This window comes from Pholcus phalangioides, unplaced genomic scaffold (genome assembly GCF_987345545.1).
Source record: "Pholcus phalangioides strain wild (caught in Gottingen) unplaced genomic scaffold, Ppha-v1.0 ptg000013l_1, whole genome shotgun sequence".
NCBI lineage: Eukaryota > Metazoa > Arthropoda > Arachnida > Araneae > Pholcidae > Pholcus > Pholcus phalangioides.
In genome coordinates, this window is record NW_028301606.1 from 8,982,438 (window position 1) to 9,005,560 (window position 23,123).

Genomic DNA, 23,123 nt, shown 5'->3' on the forward strand with positions numbered 1-23,123 from the left:
TATACTGCAGATATGCATATATACGTATATGCATATACTGCATATACGTATCAAGGTTTTTTCATGGTGAAAAATTATATTATAAACTGGTGATGACGAGTTTAATCGATGAACTCAACCTATAACAGATTTTAACATTTCTGAGAGAGCTTGGTTGAGCGTCGTTCTAATGCTCCTCCCAAAGAACATTACTATAACTATACCGAAGAGTCATAGGCAGATACAGAGATGGGAGCGCCATCCATTTAAACAAGTGTATTAGTGAGAATCAGTTGAAATTAATAGATACATGCGATGATGATTATGACCAATTCAAAAAATATATTTCGTATTGTAATAAACAAAATATTTACTGAATGGCTTTCACTGCATCTTTCAAACCATCAACCATCATAGAAACAAATGTTATTATCCTTCTCTTCAGGCTGCAAAATTTAAAAAAAGTTTAGATCCTAATAATGAAATTATGAATTGTTGCTGATTCTAACAAGATAGCAATGATTTAAAAATCTCTGCTTCCTACGACTCCCTTGATCCAGCCATTGTTTATTCGCGGCTCCCCAGAATGAGATGAAAACACACTATAAAGCTTTGAAGAGACACACCCTTCGATAAACCACTAAGGAAGAATATAGCTAATGAAACATATTACTGTGAACTTATAAAAACCAATGAAAATTAAATACGTGTATGAAAGAATTAAAGAAAGTGATTTGTTGTTTGCTTTAATTACAAGAAATGTTATGCACAGAAAATTCTTTTTGAATGACATTGATATGTAGCTCTGTAATTTCAAACTAATAAATTTCACTGATAAGCGCAAGAAAATTTACTTACATCATTTCATTAGCGCCAATAACTTTATGCTTTCCCGATTCTTTCCAAGCTGCAAATACATAAAGAAATAAATGGTTTGATCTTAACGTATTTCCAATATTTTACATTTGAGAAACTTTGAAGATGTTGTTGTAATAAAATAATACTATGATGGGGAAAAAATATTAGGCATTATGGCCTCTTACGCTGAAGACAGCGCGGTTGCACAAAATCACATTAACCCTTTGTGGGCGCTCGATGACCTTCAGCAATGTAATAGGGACATTGAAAGATGGTGTTTGAATAGCAGAGTCAAGCTAAATGCTGATAAAACTATTTTTATGTGGATCTCAAATAAACATGAAATGCCTGCTTTTGCCACACTGGAGGTCCACATTTCTGAAGTCTCGCAATTGTTCACATAGTAGTGGATTTCTTGCAAAAAGAATCAAAATATGCCCCTATCACATTTGGCATTATCATGTTGAGGGTGAAGAATTTATATGAAGGTGTCATTTTATTTAGTTCCACTGAACTATTACATTCAAAGTTTCATTTAGATTCAAAAATAAGAAATTTTACAACTAGCAGAAGAGCTTGATATGCTCTTATTTAAAATTATCATTTGAAAAAGACTCAAGTAACTAAAAATTTCATATCAAAATGACTTACCGCAGAATATATCCATGAATGGCAAATTCTGATTTTCCATTCTGGACAGCAAGCCATGCATATCGATTGTGAAGATTTCATAGCAGATGCTCAGCAGTTCACAACAAATGTCGTCGGTCAGCAGGATTACTAGAATCTGTAAATCATAATTTGTTTTAGGCTATTGACTGCTTGCAAGTGTGGTAAGAAGCAAAAAAGCTACACTACTTTGACTAGAAAAATAATTTAAATTGGATGGACAGTCAGCTTATAAATTCTGCCAAGTTCAAACAAACAACTCAAAAAATTGGATTTTTGTCATGCACGAAATGAGAATGGTGGAGAATGCTTTTAGATATCTCCCCGGCAAAGAACTTGCAGTCTGCTTATAAGCTGCCCAGTCCCATTGAGTTCCATATAATGGGAATCTTTAAAATGCGGGTATCTCAAAATAAGAAATTTTGAGTTGTTGCCGTTCGTCATTATGGCATTAATTTATTAGCTGTCAGTTGTATTCGATACTTGAATGTTTTATCAAGATTTAATTTCTAGTTCTGAATGAATGCCAGAACTTTGCCAATGTACTTATCCTGTTGCCGAGATCTCTTCCAGCCCAGCTTCGTGGCAGTCTGGAACACTTTATTTTGTGTCAAAAAAATAAAATTTTGACAACATATTTTTTCTGGACAACTGGATACTGTGGCAATTAAAACTTTTGTGGTGATTACAGACGAGATGGGGTTGGGAGTTGGAGAAAAGTTTCGGGGTTTCGTGAAGGCGGAGAATATGTACGCATATTAGGATGGAGATATATTTCAAAAACACTTGGGGGTAGTTCATGCCATCTCATCTGTTATCTTGCACGTGTCATATCATATACACAGGATACAAAAAAAAAAAAGCAAAATGAAAATCTTATTGTGAAATACAAAATATCCATCGGAGCGAGTCATCTATCGCTTAACAGCTTATTGGTGAGCAAATGGGTTTGACAACTTGCGGACTAAAAGCCAGCATCAGTTTTATTGAATTGAATTCACTCACCCCGGTGGATTTGATGAAAAAAAAAAATATAGAAATATTGTGTGGGGGAATATATACAATTAGGGATCATCCGTGCCATCTCGCATAGCACCTTATTCAGTACATTTCTAGTCCTGAAAAACGGAATAACACCTGATCCAAAGGGAAAACTGACCATAAAAATATTCCTTAATAGGACTAGCATGGCTTTCAATACACTGAACATAATTTTAAAGCTTCTAGTTTGGAATTTTTCCCCCTGACATTACATCATAACTAAATTAATTATATTGTAATTTCATTAATGATATGTCTCTTTTGACCACTTCTTAGGAATATACGAACATACAAAGCAACACCATATGTTACCTTCAGGGTTGGGTTTTTGACATGACAAGCGTGAAAATTTTCTGTGTTTAAACTGTCAAAAACCTAAGTGAATGCTTTTTGATAATGTTTTTAACACAATAGGAATATAACATGATGAAAAACTTACTTTTTTGTATATTACAATGCTTTATTTTTAAATACTAATTTATTACAATAATTAAAACAAAATATTAATTACAATTTGCAATTTTGAATTTTTCAACATAGTCTAGAACATATGAAATAGTTTTGTGGTTCATTTTATCTAAGTTACTGATTACCTGTGCTCAATTTGCTAGGTGGAATAGAGCTGCTTATTCAAAATATGTATGATAGGGGGCATCAAAGAGTTAGGTTTTAGACTTCAGAAACTATAAATCAGTATTAAAGCAGTAAAAAACTTATTGTCAATGTTGTCAAATAGTTTTTTTTAACCTGATAAATATGATAAATAAAAAAAACACTTACTTTTACGTACATTAAAGGGTTTTATATTTGGAATTATAATTACTGAGAATCTATTTTGATACTTCAAATTTTCTGATCTGCCCAAAATTTTATTGCATGCAAAAATTCTCACTAAACACATTTATTTTCATCTAAAAATTTCTTAAGAGCTCAGTGTTTTAAAGAGTATTTTCAACCAACAGAGCTGATAGGACTTGATACCCAAAGCATTTGTTTTGCACATTTAAAATTAAACACAGCTACAACTAGAAAACCATTGCAGAATATGCTAGTAAAGTCCATAAATGCTAGTAAATATACCATATCATAGTGCAGAAGTAAGAATAACTAACTAGGTTTGATTAAGGATAAGTTACAGGAGTTTCTTAAGCTTCATGTACACGCTAGCATTGCCAAATTAAATCACATTTTAGTTGCACAATTTAGTATTTTGATCGCTAGATATATTTCAATGTTATGCACAATAAGAGTATCTTTGTGATTATCTAGATAATTTAATAATAACAGAAATCACAACATTACATATATGATGTAATAAACTTTTTTAAGCACATATCTGTTATAAAAAGAGTACAGCATATGGTTTATATCAAAGCACATATATAAGCAGTTGAAGAAATTTTGGAATGTCAAATCATTCCATAGTTTTCCTTCAGTGTTTATGCTATGCTTTATTCAAATTATATATTTTATAAGAAAAAAACCCTATATATATTTTTTTTTGTTCAAAATGATTCTGTAGAGTAGAACATTATTTTAGAATCATATTAAATATTTATTCTTTGTATAACATAGTCACTTTAAACATTACATGCAATTAACGTGTGCATTTCCAATGGGAATTTTTATATTGAAAAGCAATATTTGAGGTTTTTGACGTGACAGTTTAAACTGTCAAAAACTTCCCAACCCTGGTTACCTTCTAGGTCAAACAGTCACTTGCTGTTTTAGCAATGACCATGTATCAGGCAAGTGTTAGTATAAAAGATTAACACCTGGAAACATTGCTCACAAATAAAGCCACTCTATATTGTAGCATTCTTTCTGAGCTATGTTTCCAGGTGTTATGTTTTTCAGACGAGCTAATATTTTATTCTTTTAGACATGTTAATATCATTACAGGTAAAGGGATATTGTTATTCTCCTGTAATTTAGAAAAAAAAACATTTTTTTGATTACTTCTCATTTACAAATGAAAATTTAAAAAGACATGACATTATCAAAGTATCATTTCCACTTTCACGCAAAGAATATTAGCATTCCGTTTGTTTTGATGCGTGAATTCTTAACTAAATATTCAAAACATATCAGAAACTTCCTTATATTGTGATACATTAATGCATTAGGGTCACACATACACTCACGCTTTTGCATGTGTCAATTCATCAGAACCTCTCGAGAGGAAAGTTTACAAAGTGCATGTGTACGGTTATGTAGTAGTAGTAGTATACATATGCATATTTTTATTACTTAAAAAAATCATACTCAATCTTTTCTGCTGGATTCCTGCGCTGATGATTCTTTCATCTTTAGTGAGAGGATTGTGACCCCAGATATCTTCTTTGGACATCTACAAAAAAAAAAAAAAAAAAAGTTTCTATATTGTCATCTTTCTTTCATTTCTCTTACCATAATTTTTTTTTAAATTTTATTTATACGCACACAATATACTTCAAATTCAGATAATGAAAAAAACCCAAAAAACAAGGATCATACGATCCATACTATGATCATATAGACACTCATACATAACTCAGATATATATAAAGACAATAACATGAAATAACTTGTGAGTAGCATGAAAATAAAGATGAAAACATAATCATCAGATACAAATATGAATCAATTCATCATTAATGGTGTTAGAATTCATTAGACATAAAATGATTGGTATGGTGTTGAAGGAAATTAACAAAATATTAATATGCCGCAAAAAGAAGTCAGTTTCACAAAAAATATAATATCAACGATTATATATATATATATATATATATATATATATATAAAATATGGTTTTAGCATTAGAGTGAAAAATAGATGACAAATAAACAACAAGACATCTGATACAATATTTTGGAAATATTGTTTAATAGTTGTAATGAAAAGTATGGATTTTTATAACAACTTTTTTAAAGGAATATTAATTGACTTATTTGTTTTGGATTTCAATGAATAAATTATTGCACGAGTTTGGGACTAAAATAAGTGGTTTTTACATAAAATATTTTTATTTGGTTTAGGAATAACCAAAGTATGATTTGGCCTTCTGGGACTGAAAACATTTCGTCTATTGTACTGAACTTGATTTATAGTAGACGACTATGTAGATTTTCTAGAAATACTAATGTAGATAAGATGTTAAGATTTGTGTAGTTACCTAAAGTTATATTTCCATTAGAATTAGATAAAATTTTGGTAAACTTATTTTGCAACATTAATATTAATGATATAATCTCCTCCCCCGATACAAGACCACAATTTATTTGGAATTAGATGCAGGCACTGTACGATGTTATTAAAAATTATTATGAATTTATTTTTCAAAACACATACGGCATAAAATATGTAGGGGAGGGGCATGGGCGGAGATACAGGCCCTCCCCCCCTAGTGTCAGAGGGTGTTGTATTACCGTCCGTGTTTTTGTGTTCATTAAATGTAGTAATTAGCAGTTTCAAGTGATTATTCAACATTGGCGATGAGGATGGGATGTTTTTCTCTGTGTTGTAAGTTTTTTTTTTGCTCTCTCTCGTCCAGTGATTTGCCGAACTGCTTAGGTTTCTCTTCTCATGATGAGTTTCGGCAACGTGACTAGTTTCGATCCGCAGCAGAATTTTGCAATTTTGGCACAACGTTGGACATCATGCTCCGCGACCGTATCGTTTGCGGCATACAAGATGAGTCTATCCAGCGGAGGTTGCTGTCCGAGGTTAATTTAACGCTCACGTAATGGAAATAGCAGTTTCGATGGAAGCTGTGGAGAGAGATGCAGTGAACTTGCGTAAACCAGCGATGGAAAATGCTCACAAAATTCAGGCGCGAAGGCCTCCCAGAAAGAAACCAGACAATGGATCCAAGGTTTCGTCAGACTCGTGTACAGAAACCAACGAGCAAAGCAATCCGAGTTTCGAAATCGAAACGTGTTTCACCGGAGAGCAAAAGCTGTTATCGTTGTGGGGATCCACGACATTTGTCTAACGCCTGCCAGTTCAAAAATTCAACTTTCTTCGGTTGCAAGAAAATCGGGCATCTCGTGCGGGTATGTCGATCGAAAAATAATACCCCGGAAGTTAACAAGTTGCAAGCGGAGTCATCGAGAGAGGGACTGTGTTCTTCTACTGAGGTCATCGGAAATTACAGTTTGCTTCACCTCGATCCTGTGGGACAGGCTCCACCACCATTACGGGTGTGTTGATATATCGAAGGGAAAGAAATCACCATGGACGTCGACTCGGGAGCACCATTTTCATTAATTCCTGCGGCAGTGTACCGTAAGCACAAGAACGTTTTTCCGAAGACTAGAGCCAATGTTTCTCGCTCAATTTGACTATAGTTCTTTTCAGCCTTACACAAAGATCTAGAAGCAAAAGCAATAGGAGAAAGGCCTATTGCTTTTGCTTCTAGATCTTTGTGTAAGGCTGAAAAGAACTATAGTCAAATTGAGCGAGAAACATTGGCTCTAGTCTTCAGAGTGATGCGCTTCAGAAAGTATTCGTTGGGTCGGCAATTCACACTGGTGACAGATCATCGACCCCTGCTCAGTTTGTTGTCAGAAACAAAGCCAGTTCCTGCAGTGGCAGCTGCACGTATCCAACGCTGGGCACTCATTTTGTTGGCGTACTCATACAAAATACAGTACAGGAAAGGTTCACAACTTGGTCATGCAGATGCATTCAGACGTCTACCTATGGATATCAAGGTTAATGAAGAACCTGTGCCAACGGATGTGGTATTGCTATTGAGACAGCTTGATGACAGTCCATTAACTTCTCACCGAATTGCTGCTGCTATAGATGAAAATCCTATTCTGGTGGAAGTCAAGAAATACATCCAGCATGGCTGGCCAAAGACTGTCAGAGAAGAGTTACATTCATTTTGGCTCAGCCGACATGAACTCTCCGTAGACCGAGGTGTGATATTGCGTGGAACTAGAGTTTTTATACCTCTGCGATTCAGGCAATTCATCTTGGATGAACTTCATGGTAGCCACCAAGGAATGTCAGCAGTCAAAGCTATGTCATGTTCAAGTGTGTGGTGGCCAAGAATTGATAATGACATAGAGTCTCTTGTTCACTCGTGTGTGTCATGTCAAGAAAATGCATCCATGCCTCCTGCCAAGCATGTTCCTTGGCCAGTGACTATGGTTCCATGGGACAGGATACATATTGATCATGCTGGTCCAGTGGAAGGCCATACACTTCTCATTGTCATAGATGCAGCTTCGAAATGGGTAGAAGCGATTACTGTGCCCTCAACTTCTTCAGCTGCTACTGTTTCTGCATTGCACAACTTGTTTTCTCGTTTTGGGCTTCCAAAAAGTATAGTGTCTGACAACGGACCGTCATCCACTAGTGAAGAATTTTCTTCGTTTTTACATAGTCGTGGTATTGTACATATTCGAACAGCCCCCTACCATCCAAACTCAAATGGATTGGCTGAACGAGCGGTAAGAACTGTGAAGGCTAGGTTAGCAAAGAATAAGATTTGGTTCTTTTAAAGAAAGGTTGGAAAGAGTATTCTTCGACTTACGCAGAACGCCTCTTGCTTCTTCAGGTGTTGCTCCGGCGATGACTATGTATGGAAGGCAGTTCAGATCTCGTTTGGACTTGATTTGACCAGAGGAAAGTTATATTCCAGTTCCAGATGATTCTAGTCCTGCAAAAAGTTTTCATCCTGGAGATGAGGTGTGGGCCAGGAACTTTGGAAGAGGACCACGTTGGATTAAAGGAACTGTTGTTGGTTCGGGTTCTCTCTTCAGGCATGCGGATCAGCTACACCGTGGTACAGCCATGCCATCATCAGATGTCACCAAACAAGGAGGCAGTAAAGAAGACAGTCGATACAACTTCTGTCGGTGTTCCTTCAGCTACAGAGCATGCAGATGCAGAGAGTGGGTTGAAGAAGAACGAAGACAACCGATGTGCAAAGGTGAAACCATCAATACCAGTTCGAAGATCTTCAAGGGTCAGACATCCTCCAAAGCGGTTGGTTAACTGTTTTCCTTTAGGGAGGAAGGAATGTTGTAAATATTACTAACCGGAAAAGTGACTGACAGATGGCAGCACGGGCTCCATCTCTAAGAGGAATATTTGTATTTACAAGATAGTCAGTCGATGTCCAGATAGCGATATCGCTCGTTTATGTTGTATTACCATCCGTGTTTTTGTGTTCATTAAATGTAGTAATTAGCAGTTTCAAGTGATTATTCAACAGGGGGGGGGGGGAGTAGACTGATCTAATGTACATATAATTGACATCATCGTGCTCCCCCGGACTTACAATTCTATCTCCACCTATCGGGAGAGGGAACCTAAGTAAGTAAATTAGCTTTCAAAAATACCTTCTGTGTATCAATTTTGAATAAAGTGTTTTTTTTTTTTTATCAAAGTCTGCTTCTGCTGATGGATATGATAATTATTAAACATAGATAGATTATAGATAGATATAAACATAGACAGATAATAACATAGCATTAAACAAAGATTTGATTTTCCCAATTCTCTTTGAAACCTTCCTTATCAGTGCTGCTCAGCGTGAGAATTGTACCTATGACCCAGAGATTAAGTATTATGCTCGCCAATGTATCTAGCCAGGCTCTTTATGAGGAATATTCTCACAGAAATTGTTGAAACAAACATTTATAAAATAAGGTATAAGCTGAGTTTCATTCAATGAGTCATAGGTTATTTTCTACTATAAGGTCATGGTAATTCAAAGAAGTGTGTCCCATATGACCGGCTACTTAGTCAAGTGTAGTGAGTGCAGTAACTTGAACAGATCAGTATTTGAATCCTGGAGTATCTTTTACAACCCCCCCCCCCCTTTTAAGACCAAGAAAATTTTGAAAACATGAATTTTTGTTTGTATTTCACCCAAATAATAGGTCGGGCTTAAAGGGTTACTTGTTAAGATGCCTTTAATCACCTTTTCAAATGCAGACTTTAATTCAGTGTTTCCCTGAGAAGGCAATATTACCTCCACTGGGAAAATGATGGTATGGGTTCAGGGAGACAGAAGCTATGGGTATAATGTATAGGATCCTGTGAGATAGATTGAGTTGATGAAAAAAATCGAAAAGAAAATGCAGTAGAATGAAAAAAGTTTTTTTTTTAACTTCAGAATTTTTGAATACCAGAATGATAAAAGAATGATGAAAAGAAAGATTACCATGCTGTAAGGTTGGACATAAAAAGATGGATTTTCTTTGATTTTGTTATCAATGAAGAAGGCACAATCATTACTCAATTTCACCTGGAAAAAAAAATTTTGAATGAAGCTTAAAAAATAACTTTTTTTCCTTTCTTTCAGCTTGTAAGAATGCTTACAATGCTATCTATCTGAGAGGGGTATAAAAACATCAAGGAAATATTATGACCTAATGAGAGATAGATGGCTTTTTCTCAGCCCAAGATATCAAAGGAACAGAACAGATATTTTTTGGATATTTTGCTGAGAGGAACTCAAAGAAAAATCATCTTGTACCCACCGGGACTCATCCATGCCCTCTTGCATACGGGGCAAGTGTGCTACCATCTACAACACTGGAAATACAAATAACGACAAGGTTCTGTCTTCAGAGGCGTAGATGGCAGCATGCTTGTCCCATATGCAAGAAGGCATGGTTTGGGAGACGAGGTGACTTTTCTTTCAGAGTTCACCTCAGCGTGATAGCAAGAATATATCTGTTTAATGATTGTGTCCTAATTTTATTCTTTGATTCGATGTTCTTCATTTTAATCCAAGTCTTTGTGGAGCAACAGGCAGTAAAGATATACTTCTGCATCTGTTGAAAGATTGTTTTATGATTTTAAAAAAAACTGATTTAAATATAAAACTACGTTGATAGTTGGCGTGAAGTAACAAGCATTGAGCTCTCGTCATCTTCATCCTGGTTTTTCTATTGGGCCCCAAAGTGAATTGCTTTACATTGTTCTGCAGTAAAAATTCCCGTAATATTGTTTCTTCACTACATCTTTCTTTAAGGGGACAAGGGACGTTCAATATGAAAATTCATATTTCATTATTTTCTACTAATGTTTCAAAATGTCTTAAACACATACAATAAATGCATTCTTGTGTATCTAATCTAATTATTTGTTCCACTTTTTAAGGGGGGGGGGGGGGCAAAGCACATGTACTCAATGTATATATATATTTGTATATACACACCATTTTTAGTGTATTTTTGAAAGCCAGGGAGGCAATGACCCCCCCAAATGACGGGCCTGGGTCATAATAATGTATAATTTGTCGAAAAACAACAGAAAAACTAAAGTAAGCTATATTTGTTCCATGCGTTTCCTATTTTGATGAAATCAACTCATTTTTTTTCATGTTGCTTCCACAGATTCACATAAACATTTGTAAGCATGCATTTTAAGATATGTCTAATGGAATGTGAGAAAAAAAAAAAGAAGCAAGAAAATTAGAAACAAAGATATTTTTTCCCTTATTTGACAAAACTTATTTTAAAATTCTCCAGCACCATAAGATAGACCTTCTAACTTTATTTTGTTCTCAGTTGGTTTTTTTCCTCGATTTGTCAGTTTTGAAACTTAAGGAGGTTCGCTTGGCATCCTGTGATATCCTTCGCTCATCTCGATGCTTAGCTGAACCCAAAGAAACAGAGTTTGTATTTGGATTTGTCATTGTTACGAATTATGAACGATAGATGGCACAAGTCTTTATCGCAATATTCTGATGGCTCTCAAAATATTGAAATCAGTTGATACTGGTTTCGGTTTGGCGGAAATGACTGTGATTGGTGGAGAACTGGCAGAAAGTGTAGAGAAAAATCTAGAAAGTCCCGCCCCCTCCAAACAGTGATTCAACGCCCCTCCAGGCAGTACGTATGGTGGCGCTGCCGACTAGGAAACTGTAAAATAGAATCTTGTGGAATGTTCTTTTTCTCAAAGTTTCTCCGGGGTTATGAATACCATGGTGCTCACAAGATGGCAGGCTCAAAGAGACTCGAATAGAAAGATTCGTTGAACAGTCAGTTGTGTTTAAACTTTACGAAAAAGTTGTTAGCTCTCTGATTAGGCTGTAAATACGTGTAAATTGCTGTTCTGTAAATAAATCTGTGTTTGTCCGTCGAACTGCGTCTTGTTTTGTAATCTTGAAGTCTTGTGGAAAATTATCCGGAACATCATGATCATTGATGACTCGCATCCCACCCAAACACACACCCTTCACGCGCCATTCTTTCACCTTATTGCGAAGACTCGTGCCAAGTCATTTGACTACATGGTTCACACATTCTTCTTTCACTACATTGATACCATCATAAATACATTGCACGCTAACAAGATTGGATGTTTTTGAATCACCATCACACAATATCGTGGTGTATCGAGCATTCCACACGTCTACGAAACGAGACCACAACATCAGTGCTATGTGCGACTCCATGGCATTAGCTGAGCCAGTAAAGGTCTTTGAACACAAGGATTTGTGTACATAGAACCATGCGTGGTATTCTGAGGAGTCCACAGCAAGTTTATTTTCAACTGCTGTGCATTCATGACAGTATAATTTGGCAAAAACTTATAATCAACCACTAAATCTGTGATAATGTCGATGACAATACCCACACCATATTTGGAGGAATGGGCCCCTCTTTTGCCAAGTGTCATCAAATGATACCTGAATATCAATTGATTCTCTCATTAGTGATATTTGAGTCAAACACAGTTTTATCTACAAGAGTGTAGGCAGGCACCACTGAGATTTCAGCTAGTGAGCTGGTCGGCATCATGGCAGTGATCTTCATTTCACTAGCACTAACGAGTGATTAGAATTCTGGGAAGATTGATTATCACTGGAATCACATGGTGTGCATCACTGGAATCATTCTTCTTCCACCTGTACTTTGCTCTTTCAGTAGCCCAAGCTTTTTTTCATTGACCTTCGAGAAGTGGGCTTCCACCACCTCGAGCACATGGAATGCATTACACAATGTAAAGTGCAAAATTCTTCGGAAAATGAAAGCAAATTCGAAACAATTTAAAAAAATTTGCTTCTGGTCTTGAAAAGGACCGTTGTTTTTAAAAATAAAAGCAAAAAGATGAAGAAAAAATGAGGAACACGCGGAAACCAACAAGAGATGTAAACAACAGAGATGAACGGCCGTGACCAAAGCTGCATTAAACTGCATTAACTTACAAGCGGCTTTGGCTGTGACTTACTTCCAAAATTTCCTGCCGATTGCATGCTCCTCTAAGGCCGATTGCAATAAAACAATCTTTATTTTTAAAAGATATGCTCTATATATATATATCCGAACATTTGATTCATTCAATACTTTTGAATAAGAGCTCAAATACTTCAAAAAATTAAGTTAAAACAAAGGTTTAGGTTGAAATTGACAGACGACATTTGAAAATTCAGGGTCCCTTTAAATGACGGCAGGTGATGTAAACACTTGATTTTTGAATAATTAAAATTGAGATTTAAAAACTACTGAATGGATTTTGATGCGGTTTGTTTTAAATTATTTTACGAAGTTTCTACTATTTTTTAAAGTAAAAAAAAAAAAAAATCGTTGTTTTTATTATGATTTGAACGTCCCGTGTCCCCTTTTAAATTTTTCTAGATTGGTCTACGACGTGAGTCGCAGATTTCGGCACGTTCTGCGTGGGGACTATTGGGTAAAGACAGTAATCAGTCAATGCCGTTCTTGTTTAAAACTTAGAGAAATAAGGAATATATTGCTTCCTAATATTTCTTTTCAATGGTTTAAAAGATTAAAATAAAGCTGAACTTATAGCTTGTTATTTCATTGCTGTTTTTGATAAATGTTTTTCGTACACGATCAAATATAGAATGAGAACAGCTATCCTTCCGTACTGTATCTAGCAAAAAATATAATTTGAATCTTGTGATTTAAATCAATGATTTTTTTAAAAGATCAAGTGATCCAAAACTTGATTTAAATTAGCCTGCCCTGATCTTCAGGGCTTAAATTACGCAGAATATTAATGAGAAATAAAAAAAAAAAAAAATCAACAATGTAAAAGGGGGAAAAAGACCACATTCACTTTATAAGCGAAGCAATACAAGCATTAGGAAATTATATACACGTAAATATATCATGAAACTGAATATTTTGTTCATGAAGTAATTTTGAATAATGATACTCAAAGTAATAAAATTTTTAAAAGAATTTTCTTTTGGATTAAATTACTTTTGCTTCTCTAATTGCTTTTGAGTCCCCGGTGATGCGGTGATCTTTGTTGACCTGTATTTCCGCCAACAGAATGAAGGGAAAGATGATTCTATTCTCTTCTCTTCTGCCGTAAAAAAACCATTGAAAATTAATTTGCAGTTTGCTGATCAGAAGAAATGAATTATTAAAATCAAAACAGAAAAAAAATTAAAATTAAAAGTTATTGTTTACCTTCTTTTGCCATTTTTTCGATTTCCATTAAGGTATCGAATCCTCTTGCGTGGAACATCATGCATGTATCAACAATAGAAACGGCATGCACCTTCAAGGAAGAAAAAAACTCTATTCTGAGTTTCTAATAGAGACAGTGATAAAAAATGTTGGTTTGATCATTTTTGGCGCACAAGGTCATTTTCTGCACAAGAGGGCTAATCAGACCGGGACTTGCAGCTCACAAATACAAGGCTACAACAGGCAAAATGCCCAACAAGGTGGCTGCCAATTCCAAACGGCAGCCTTTTTTTCTATACTCACAGAGAGGTTAGTGCGCTAACCCCTCGATGTGGGACTCCCTGCGGTAGCAATCTATTTCTGTGGTCTCAATGATGTTTCTGTTGCACCCTTGAGTCGTTTCTGACCAGGACGAACCAGCTATCCAACTCCCGACACCTCTAAACATCCTTTGGTACTATAGGAGAGTATCTTAATACACCTGGGCTACTGCGTGCCCTAAACTTTTCAGTAATTCCTAGTCATAGACATATCTATAGAATGAAAAATAAAAAAGACCTGGCATTTTCTGTGCAAAAAAAATATTAAAATTCATCAGGGATAACCTAAGAGTTAACTTCTGCGGTGTCACTCGCTGAAATCACTGACAGCTTTCGCACTGTTAGAAATGATTTGCCTACTCAAATTTTTCCCAGGCTCGTGATTGTAGTGTAAATCCAGCTTCAAAATTACAGTCGAATATTTATCCAAATACATTTTTACATTACAATTGCGTTTAACGCATCTCCACTTGAGTTCTAAAGGTACTCTTTATAAAATTTTTAATTTTTGCACAATGTCATATAACATTAATTATATGTATATACATATGTATATATATATATATAATTAACGTTCTTTGTCAACGTACATAAATTGTAAAGCCTAACACACTCAAGACACTTGAGAAAAGCTCTGCCGGCTAGAACAGGGGTCTTCAACTTTTCAGGCACGGCGGAACGAATGGAATTGCATCTTCATGCGAGGCCCCCGGGTCTCTAACTTATACAATTTAGTGACATCTTAATTAAAGGTGCCAATGGGGTCCTCAAGATGAACAGGGGTAAAAATAATTCGACTTTTAATTTATTCTGAAATTTCTTTTTATTCTGAAATTATTTCTTTTTATTCTGAAATTATTACTTTTTATTCTGAAATTATTACTTTTTATTCTGAAATTATTTCTTTTTATTCTGAAATTATTTCTTTTTATTCTGAAATTATTTCTCTCTATTAATTACCAGTTTTGATTAGTTCTGAAATAATTTTTTTCTTTAATTCTAAAAAAGTTTCGTCCACTAATTCTGAAATAGTTTTTGATTAATTGCTGATTAAATTAATTAATTTGGAGATTAATTTTGGTCTAAAATCATTTTAAATGTTTTTAATTAGTTATTTCAGTAGTTCTGAGATTATATTCCTTCTCAAGATATTTTTGAATCATTTCTGTCAGTAATTACATGCAATTATTCTCTTATTGATTGGGAAATAATTTATTTATCAGAAATATCGAAAATATTTCTCTCATTGATCAATTTTTTTCATTCATTACAATATATTTATTTGTTTCAAAAATTTAAAAATTATTTCTTCCATTAATTATAAGTTTTATCAATTTGTTCCGAAATTATTACTTTCATTAATTCTAAAATTAATCGTTTTTCAATGTTTTCAACTATTTCCTGAAATTGATCAGCAGCTCACGACAGAAAGCACAGAGGACCAAATATTGCCCACGAGCAATGCTTTGACGATCTCTGGACTAGAACAAATGGGATGGATAATGGGATCTGATATGGTTTGGTGAGTCTTATATACCTCCCTCCCACGCAACTAGCCTTCTGATAAGAGTGGAGTCCAGTGCAATTGATCCACGGATATGATTGACTGGTTTTGCGCAGCGCAACTGACTCTCGTCACATCGCTCATCTCTACTATCTCTAAATGGGACATACTACGATTCCAGCGGCGTCATGAGGAAAAGTAATAAACTAATAAACTGTCTTTGTCAGACACAAACCCCAAAATGATTCAGGCAACTGTTTTTAGGGGTCATTCAAGTATTACGTCAGCATCGATGGGGTTTCAGATTTGCTGACTTTTGATGACAAAGGGGAAGGGGGTTTAGATGATGATTACGTAAAGGTGATCAACCACCTTTTATGAAAATGTGAAATATTCTTAATAGGATCTTGAAAAAAACCAAAGTGGATTTAAAAAAAAAACCACTTTGGTTCAATATACAATTCAATGGTAATCAGCCTGCTGAATATTAATGTATCTTAAATGCTGACAATCACATTTAAATTTATGTCTTTTGCACCGAAAATATTCATGGAAGATTATTTCAGTCGCACCGCTATTTAAGCCACCAACATAAAAAATGATATGCAATTCGATTGATAGAAATGATACTTTCATGGAAATTCGAGGGTTTAAGTTGAAACGAAAACGTCGTGTAATTGAAAGTATACGATGTATAAATGAAATAAAACGTATAGGAATGATTTGAGAACGAAGCCAAACATCTTATAAATGGGAAAAATCATAAAAACGAGAGAATTTTAACGGGGGTTCTCCACTGTATTAAAAAAGACAAATATCTTCACATATATACAGTCAAACCTCGTTAGTGCGTCACCCGGTTAATACGTCACTTCGCTTACCGGGTCACTTTTTGGAAGACCCAATTATCCTCAGGCAGGAATTGGCACAGCTATGTCTTACTCCGCTTGCTAAGTCATATTTTTGTGCTCCCAAGAGTGACTCATTAACAAGGTTTGACTGTATTGGCACTCTAATTAAATAAGAGGTATAAGAAGAAATATCTGACAATGTTTTAAATCTTACTACATACTACTACACAAGACGACAAGCTGTCATAGTAGAGAAAAAAATGAGCAATTTTAAAGAATTAAAAAAATTTGTCCCACAGGGGTCGGTCTTAGGGTGGATACTATTTTTAATTTACATAAACTAAATCTAAATGGTAGCATTATATCTTTTGCAGATGACAGTTTTATATGTTGAGGATACAGAAACCGATAGTTTGGTTAAAAGAATAGAGAAGGACCTAACAAAAATAAATCAATGGCTAATTAAACACAAATTAAAAATAAATACACAAAAAACTAAATTTATATGTGCACAAAAACAAGAAACATAAATGACAGTGCAGAAATCCACGTAAAATTACACACTCACTGCCAATCTCAAACTATATCAGTATGCAATTGTGAAGAAATAGGTAGAGTGTTTAATTATGAATACTTATACAAGATAACATAAAATGGAACATACATAGTGAAAAAAATGATAAAAAAAACTCAATGTATTCAGGAATCATTTATAAATTTAAATACATAGTTGATAATAACTTCTTGAAAGATATCTTCTATGCGTGGGTTTATTCAAATATAAATTACGGAATATGTGTCTGGGGAGGAGCATATTGTGAAAACATACGCAATCTAGACAATCCTTACAATAAATTAAGAGAATTAATAAATGTTCCAACAGAAAACAAAAACATACAGTGCCACATATTGACACTGAGACAGAACTACATGTACAGAATTTATAAATTTATCATCAAAAACGAAGAATGATTAGCAAAAAATGAAAATAGAACCTCGAATAGATGTAAAAATATCTATCAAGTGCCTAAAAGTAACAAAACATCATTTCAAAACAGTTTTTGTTACACCGCACCAAAAATAATGAACTTCATCTACTCTAGTAATTAGTTATTAATGCAGTACTTTGAAATAAATAATTGCACCAACACATATTAATTATATACTAAAATACATCTAATGAAAAAAAGAGCTGTTGCTGAGTGAGAAAATAATGTAATAAAAATCATATAGGCCTGCTGGAAGGACTTCATAGTCCCTTGAGGCTACATAGTGTATGTATCATAGGTGTGTGTTTTGTGTCGTGTAACATATGTTAGTGTTTGTATATTGTGTTGTCAACTACTTCGTTAAATGGTCATTGAAAAATAAACCTTTTGCAACTATATTTTTATTTCAATGATACTTTCCTTCATTTGTCAAAAGTTAAATCAGGGATGGAAATAGGGCGGGGAAGGGACATTTCCAACGAATGAGGAAAAAAACCATTTTGTTTATTTTTAAGTGTAAAACAAAAACCCTATTTATTAAATTGTACCAAAACATGTAAAGTGATTCATGTTTGTTGCGACGAGAATTGACGTCGCGATCAAATGACGCAATGACAAGTTTGTGCCACGATGATTGTCGCGCAATGCGTTGTGACTGATGAATTGACCGAGACCCAATCCTCTAATAGAATTTATTTTATTTCATAAGTTTTATGGTTTTTATTTTATTTCCACTTTGCCAGTTTATAATGCGGACCTGTCAAATTCATAAAACCGAGAAAAGGGTTAAGAAAAGCAGTCTGTAGTATATATCTCAATCTTTCTGTCACCCTTTCCCCGGTTTTATGAATTTCACTCATGGAACAGATGCAGTATGGTCCGCCATGACTTTGATGACTTTTTCCTTGCGATAAGTTGCCAAGACAGCCATAATGGGGCTCTGGGTTGCCGTATTTTTTAACATCTGTTTAGTTTTCTCTGGGTGATACCAGATGGCACTGGCTTCGCCAAACTGGATTTTTCTTTTGTTCACCGCGTTTTTAAAAAAATTCTAAGCAGCCGTTGTTCCATTTCCAGTGCATCTCTCTCTCTCTCTCTCTTTGATTATTATTCCTCCCTTCTGTAGCTTAAGTCATTTGGATTATTATCTACTGCTCAGGTTGTATCATACCATTTTATTATTTCGTTGTATTTATTAGTTAGTCATCCATTGCCATGCCTTCGGTTTTATCGGTTTATTATTTAAAATGAACCTACAGAATTTTTCATGCCCGGATCAGTTTATTAAAAAAAAAAGGTCCGGGTTTTAGTTTTAATTAATAGAATATTTATGCCCGGAATTCCTTATGCCCCGATCTTTTTATTATTAAAAAAATGGGCCAGGTGCAATTTTTTTTAACTGATATTTTTTCTATTTTTATGCTTGGTGGTTTCTATTACGTTTTGCACGCTGATGTTTTTTTTTCAGCGTCTGCAGTGTCGGACGGCCTTGGCGACTTTTCATCGGGCCATCAGACGTGTGGCGCCAAAAAATCGCCAAGTGGCGGACCATATGACAGCTGTTCCTTTTATCCAAAAAGGATGACATTTTTACATTTATTTAAAGAAAAATCAGAAAAATAACTATAATAGAAAAAAGTGTTTAAATCTTAGAAGCGATAGAAATAAGCAGCGTCCCCATGAAACCCAAAGATGTTTTACATATCAGCCTGGTACATGTTTTTAAGTGCAATATTCGCTGAGACATTTGAATTCGAAAATCTCTGAGAATGAGGGAAAGCACTGTATAAATCAGTGGTTCTCAAACTTTTGTCACCCGCGGCTCTCTCATGATTTAATTCATGATCCATCTGTGGCTACCCAGAATAGTTCGGTGGATATTTTCCCATATAAAAGAACCAATTCAAAGCATAAATACGCATATGACCCAATATCTCCAGCTTGTCGCGTCGTCCCTGACAAAGATTGGCGACACTCCTAGGAGCCACCACGCACACTTCTAGAAACATTAGCATAAACTAACGGACAAGCTAATTCTACGCTTCATATACTAGTCTTTCTCTCAGTTTCAGTCATTTTTGATTGGGATATCTCAGCGGGTATAGGACTTTAAATAACGTGGAACACTTTTCTTGTTGAGGCAGGACAACTTATAGCACTTGCTAGTATGACTAGTGCAATCAATTGAAAACATTCAGATGCGATAAGAAAAAATAAATTACCTGCTTGTGAATAATTCGGCTTTCACAACTGTTCCTGACAATCTTTAGGCTATATTTCCGTAATCGGGTTTCGTGCCAACTTGGCGATTTTTTTTTCTCGCCAATGTGTGATACTTGCTTATATGTGGTAGCTGTGTTAGAACAGCTCTATGTGACGTCATAGCATCTTGTGACGTCACGAATATGCAGAAAAGGTCAATTTTACAATTAAATGAGAACTAATGAATTGAAATTGATTTATTATGTCAGATAATTAATAATAATTTATATTTATTATAAATGTTATTATTAACAATTGTAATTAATAATTTATACTGTAATAATAAGAAATACAAATTAATATAATAAAACTAAGTATTATTATTATAATTATTATTATTTTGATGTATATAACCTATGTTATATTTATAGTCAGTAATTATAAGTTATTATAGTTATTAATTACTTCATTGGACTGTCGGTACATTCCTTTCGTCGGGTTTTATCCTTACTGAATTACAGATCTCTTGGTGCTGTTGGAACAAAGTCAATAGTTACCCAGGGCGACCGAGCGTAGCGAGCGGGAAGCGGATATATCCGCGGCGCAAGCGAAGCGCGCCGCGTTACTTGTTGGTCGATTTTCTTGCTTGATTGGTTCAAGCAAGATGGTCATTCATGGTCATTCTTGATAAAATGACCATGATACCTGTAGAAAACCCCTGTAGCAAGAAAATCGACCAACAAGTAACGCGGCGCGCTTCGCTTGCGCCGCGGATATATCCGCTTCCCGCTCGCTACGCTCGCTCCCTCGCCCTTCGGGCGTGGGGGTCGCGGGGCACAGCTCCCTCGCTACGCTCGGTCGCCCTGGGTAACTATTGACTTTGTTCCAACAGCACCAAGAGATCTGTAATCCAGTAAGGATAAAATAATCTTTATAATCAGTATAATGACCTTTATACTGTTTTTTTAGAATATTTATTTCATTAAATAATAATTTATATTATTATGTAATAAATTAATGTTCTTAATATTAATCTAGTGACGTCACAGTCTGGCCAATCGCTGTCGTGGTTATAAATACCATCAAATACAGCGAAATTCAATTATTTGATTCGTCAAAGCCGCACAGGTGGTCAAGGGCGTCCGAATTCCAGATGTCAACAAAAAAACAAACATGGCGCCCCGGTGGAAGAATATATAGCCAGATTAAAACGCTCATATTACCTTTAGTTTAAATTCATCACTTCAATAAAAGATTATTTATCATAAAATTGATGAAAGGTAATTATATATAACAATTAAAGTTAGTTTCAGTGCGTGGCATGATCAAAAATTAATAATTTAGGGAATATCATCGCTCCATGTCTTATTAGGGTTACCATAGCTATAATTCTTGAGGAATTATGGGTAATATGAAACTCGCCAAACTTGTTACAGAAATTTTGCCAAGTTGGCACGAAACCCGATTACGGAAATATAGCCAATCTTTATTAAGAATTCAACTCCGACACTGTTCTTGCACTTGAAGGAAAAATTATACACAGAGATGCTGCTGTTAGCCGTACCAACGAGAACATTCGATAAATCTTAGCTATGAACCGGACGGCCGTTTCCTATAGACATCTGGAAGCATGGCCGGCTTTGACCGACAAAAAATTATACTTCTACTCTATAATATAAAATCACAAACTCGAAAAGGGCCTGTTTCTAAGCAACCGAAATTAGTGACGATTTTATGTTACGTTTTTGAGTGACGGAAGTCGGTTACGATTTCGGGGTCAAGTACTCATTTAACTCTAGCATATATCGGGACCATGTTATGTGCATGTACCGAGAGGCTCCCACATCCTACAACAGGGCCCTTAGGCCGCAATTTAGATGGCGATCCCCCAAACCAGCTTTTTAGGGGGAGGCCCTCTGGGGTTAAATTATAGTGTGAAAAATCAAAAAGTTATAAGAATCTTTCCGGCCCCTGTCAGCCCTGACCTTGGGGGGGGGGGTCATGCCGAGAGGTATGCATAATATACATACAACACCAGTGCTCCCAACACACAGGGTACCCGGGGGGATTGCACGTATACCTTCATGAGGAAGTTAAAAGTTTTCATTTCCGGGGCCCCTTGATATGGATCTCATTGTTTTCTTGCTGCTTTAACGTTGAAAAATTTGCGATAGCGAGAGCCCAAGATATATCCAGTCTGGGGGCCCCCATAAAATTTGCGAATTCGGTCACGGATAGTTGTGAGGGTGAGCCTGGATTTTATTCGTTGGTAAAACGAATACAAATAAAAAATTTTCATGTCACTTGCAGCGGGGGATGACCGCCAAGCTTCCAAGTCGGGGGGCCCCCATGTTTACAGTTTTCATTTTGGGGTCCCTGGATGAATCTCATTCTTTTCTGTTGTAGAATTTGCAACAGGAAATTACTTGATGAACCACATTTGTTTTTTGTTGCTTTATTATTGCAAAATTCGCGGATTCAGCGGATGCCCGAGATAAAGCCAGTCTGGGGCCCACTAAATGTATGCGAATTGGTGTCCCGGGTAATTGGTTGAGGGCCCTGGATTTTATTCTTTGTATTCGTTTTGGTAAAACGAATACAAATGAAAATTTTTCATGGCACTCGCAGCGGGGGATGACCGACAAGCTTCCAAGTCGGGGGCCCCATGTTTACAGGTTTCATTTTGGAGGCCCTGGATGAATCTCATTCTTATCTGTTATAGAATTTGCAACAGCGGAAGCCCGAGATAAAGCCAGTCTGGGGCCCCACTAAAAGTATACGAATTGGTGTCCCGGGTAATTGGTTGGGGGCCCTGGATTTTATTCGTTGGTAAAACGAATACAAATGAAAATTTTTCATGGCACTCGCAGTGGGAGATGAACGACAAGCTTCCAAGTCGGGGGCCTCATGTTTACAGGTTTCATTTTGGGGGCCCTGGATGAATCTCATTCTTTTCTGTTGTAAAATTTGCAACACATCGGTAGCCTGAGATAAATCCTGTCAGGAGCCCCACTAAAATTCAGCAAATTGAAGTCTGGGGACCCCATATGCAAGTTTTCTGGGGGTACTTGATGAACCACATTTGTTTTTTGTTGCTTTATTATTGCAAAATTCGCTTCTTCAGTAAGCTGGTGCTTTCACACGTTCCTTTCCATAGCACGCTGATGAAGTGGGACGAAATAAACAAGATATGTTGTGAAGAGAAGTTGGGGGGAGGGGTTGGCCACCAAAGGCGGCAGGGGGCAGAGCCCCCCCTAGTATATATATATTTAATCAAGTAATTTACTCCAAACAGTGAAAGTCCTTTCTTAATG

General features: G+C 35.6%; 1 protein-coding gene across 6 annotated transcripts in view; it reads right to left on the reverse strand.

The window, feature by feature from the left end:
• The window catches only part of LOC149078570 (uncharacterized), a 28,346-nt gene extending 8,470 nt beyond the window's left edge, over nucleotides 1-19,876 (reverse strand). Inside the window, exons 1-7 of one of the 6 annotated variants that reach the window (XR_016193844.1) lie at nucleotides 19,830-19,876; nucleotides 13,944-14,034; nucleotides 9,713-9,796; nucleotides 4,813-4,897; nucleotides 1,489-1,624; nucleotides 838-886; nucleotides 354-425 (exon numbers count right to left, since the gene is read on the reverse strand). Coding sequence is in view for 1 of the 6 variants with exons in the window: in XM_089240686.1 (XP_089096812.1) it covers nucleotides 354-425; nucleotides 838-886; nucleotides 1,489-1,549 (182 nt within the window). In the remaining 5 variants the exon portion in view is untranslated. Of the gene's footprint in view, nucleotides 1-353; nucleotides 426-837; nucleotides 887-1,488; nucleotides 1,625-4,812; nucleotides 4,898-9,712; nucleotides 12,678-13,943; nucleotides 14,035-19,829 lie in introns of those variants that run through there. The other 5 variants (XR_016193847.1, XR_016193846.1, XR_016193845.1 and 2 more) reach the window with 5 other exon arrangements.
• Nucleotides 19,877-23,123: the final 3,247 nt, after the last annotated feature.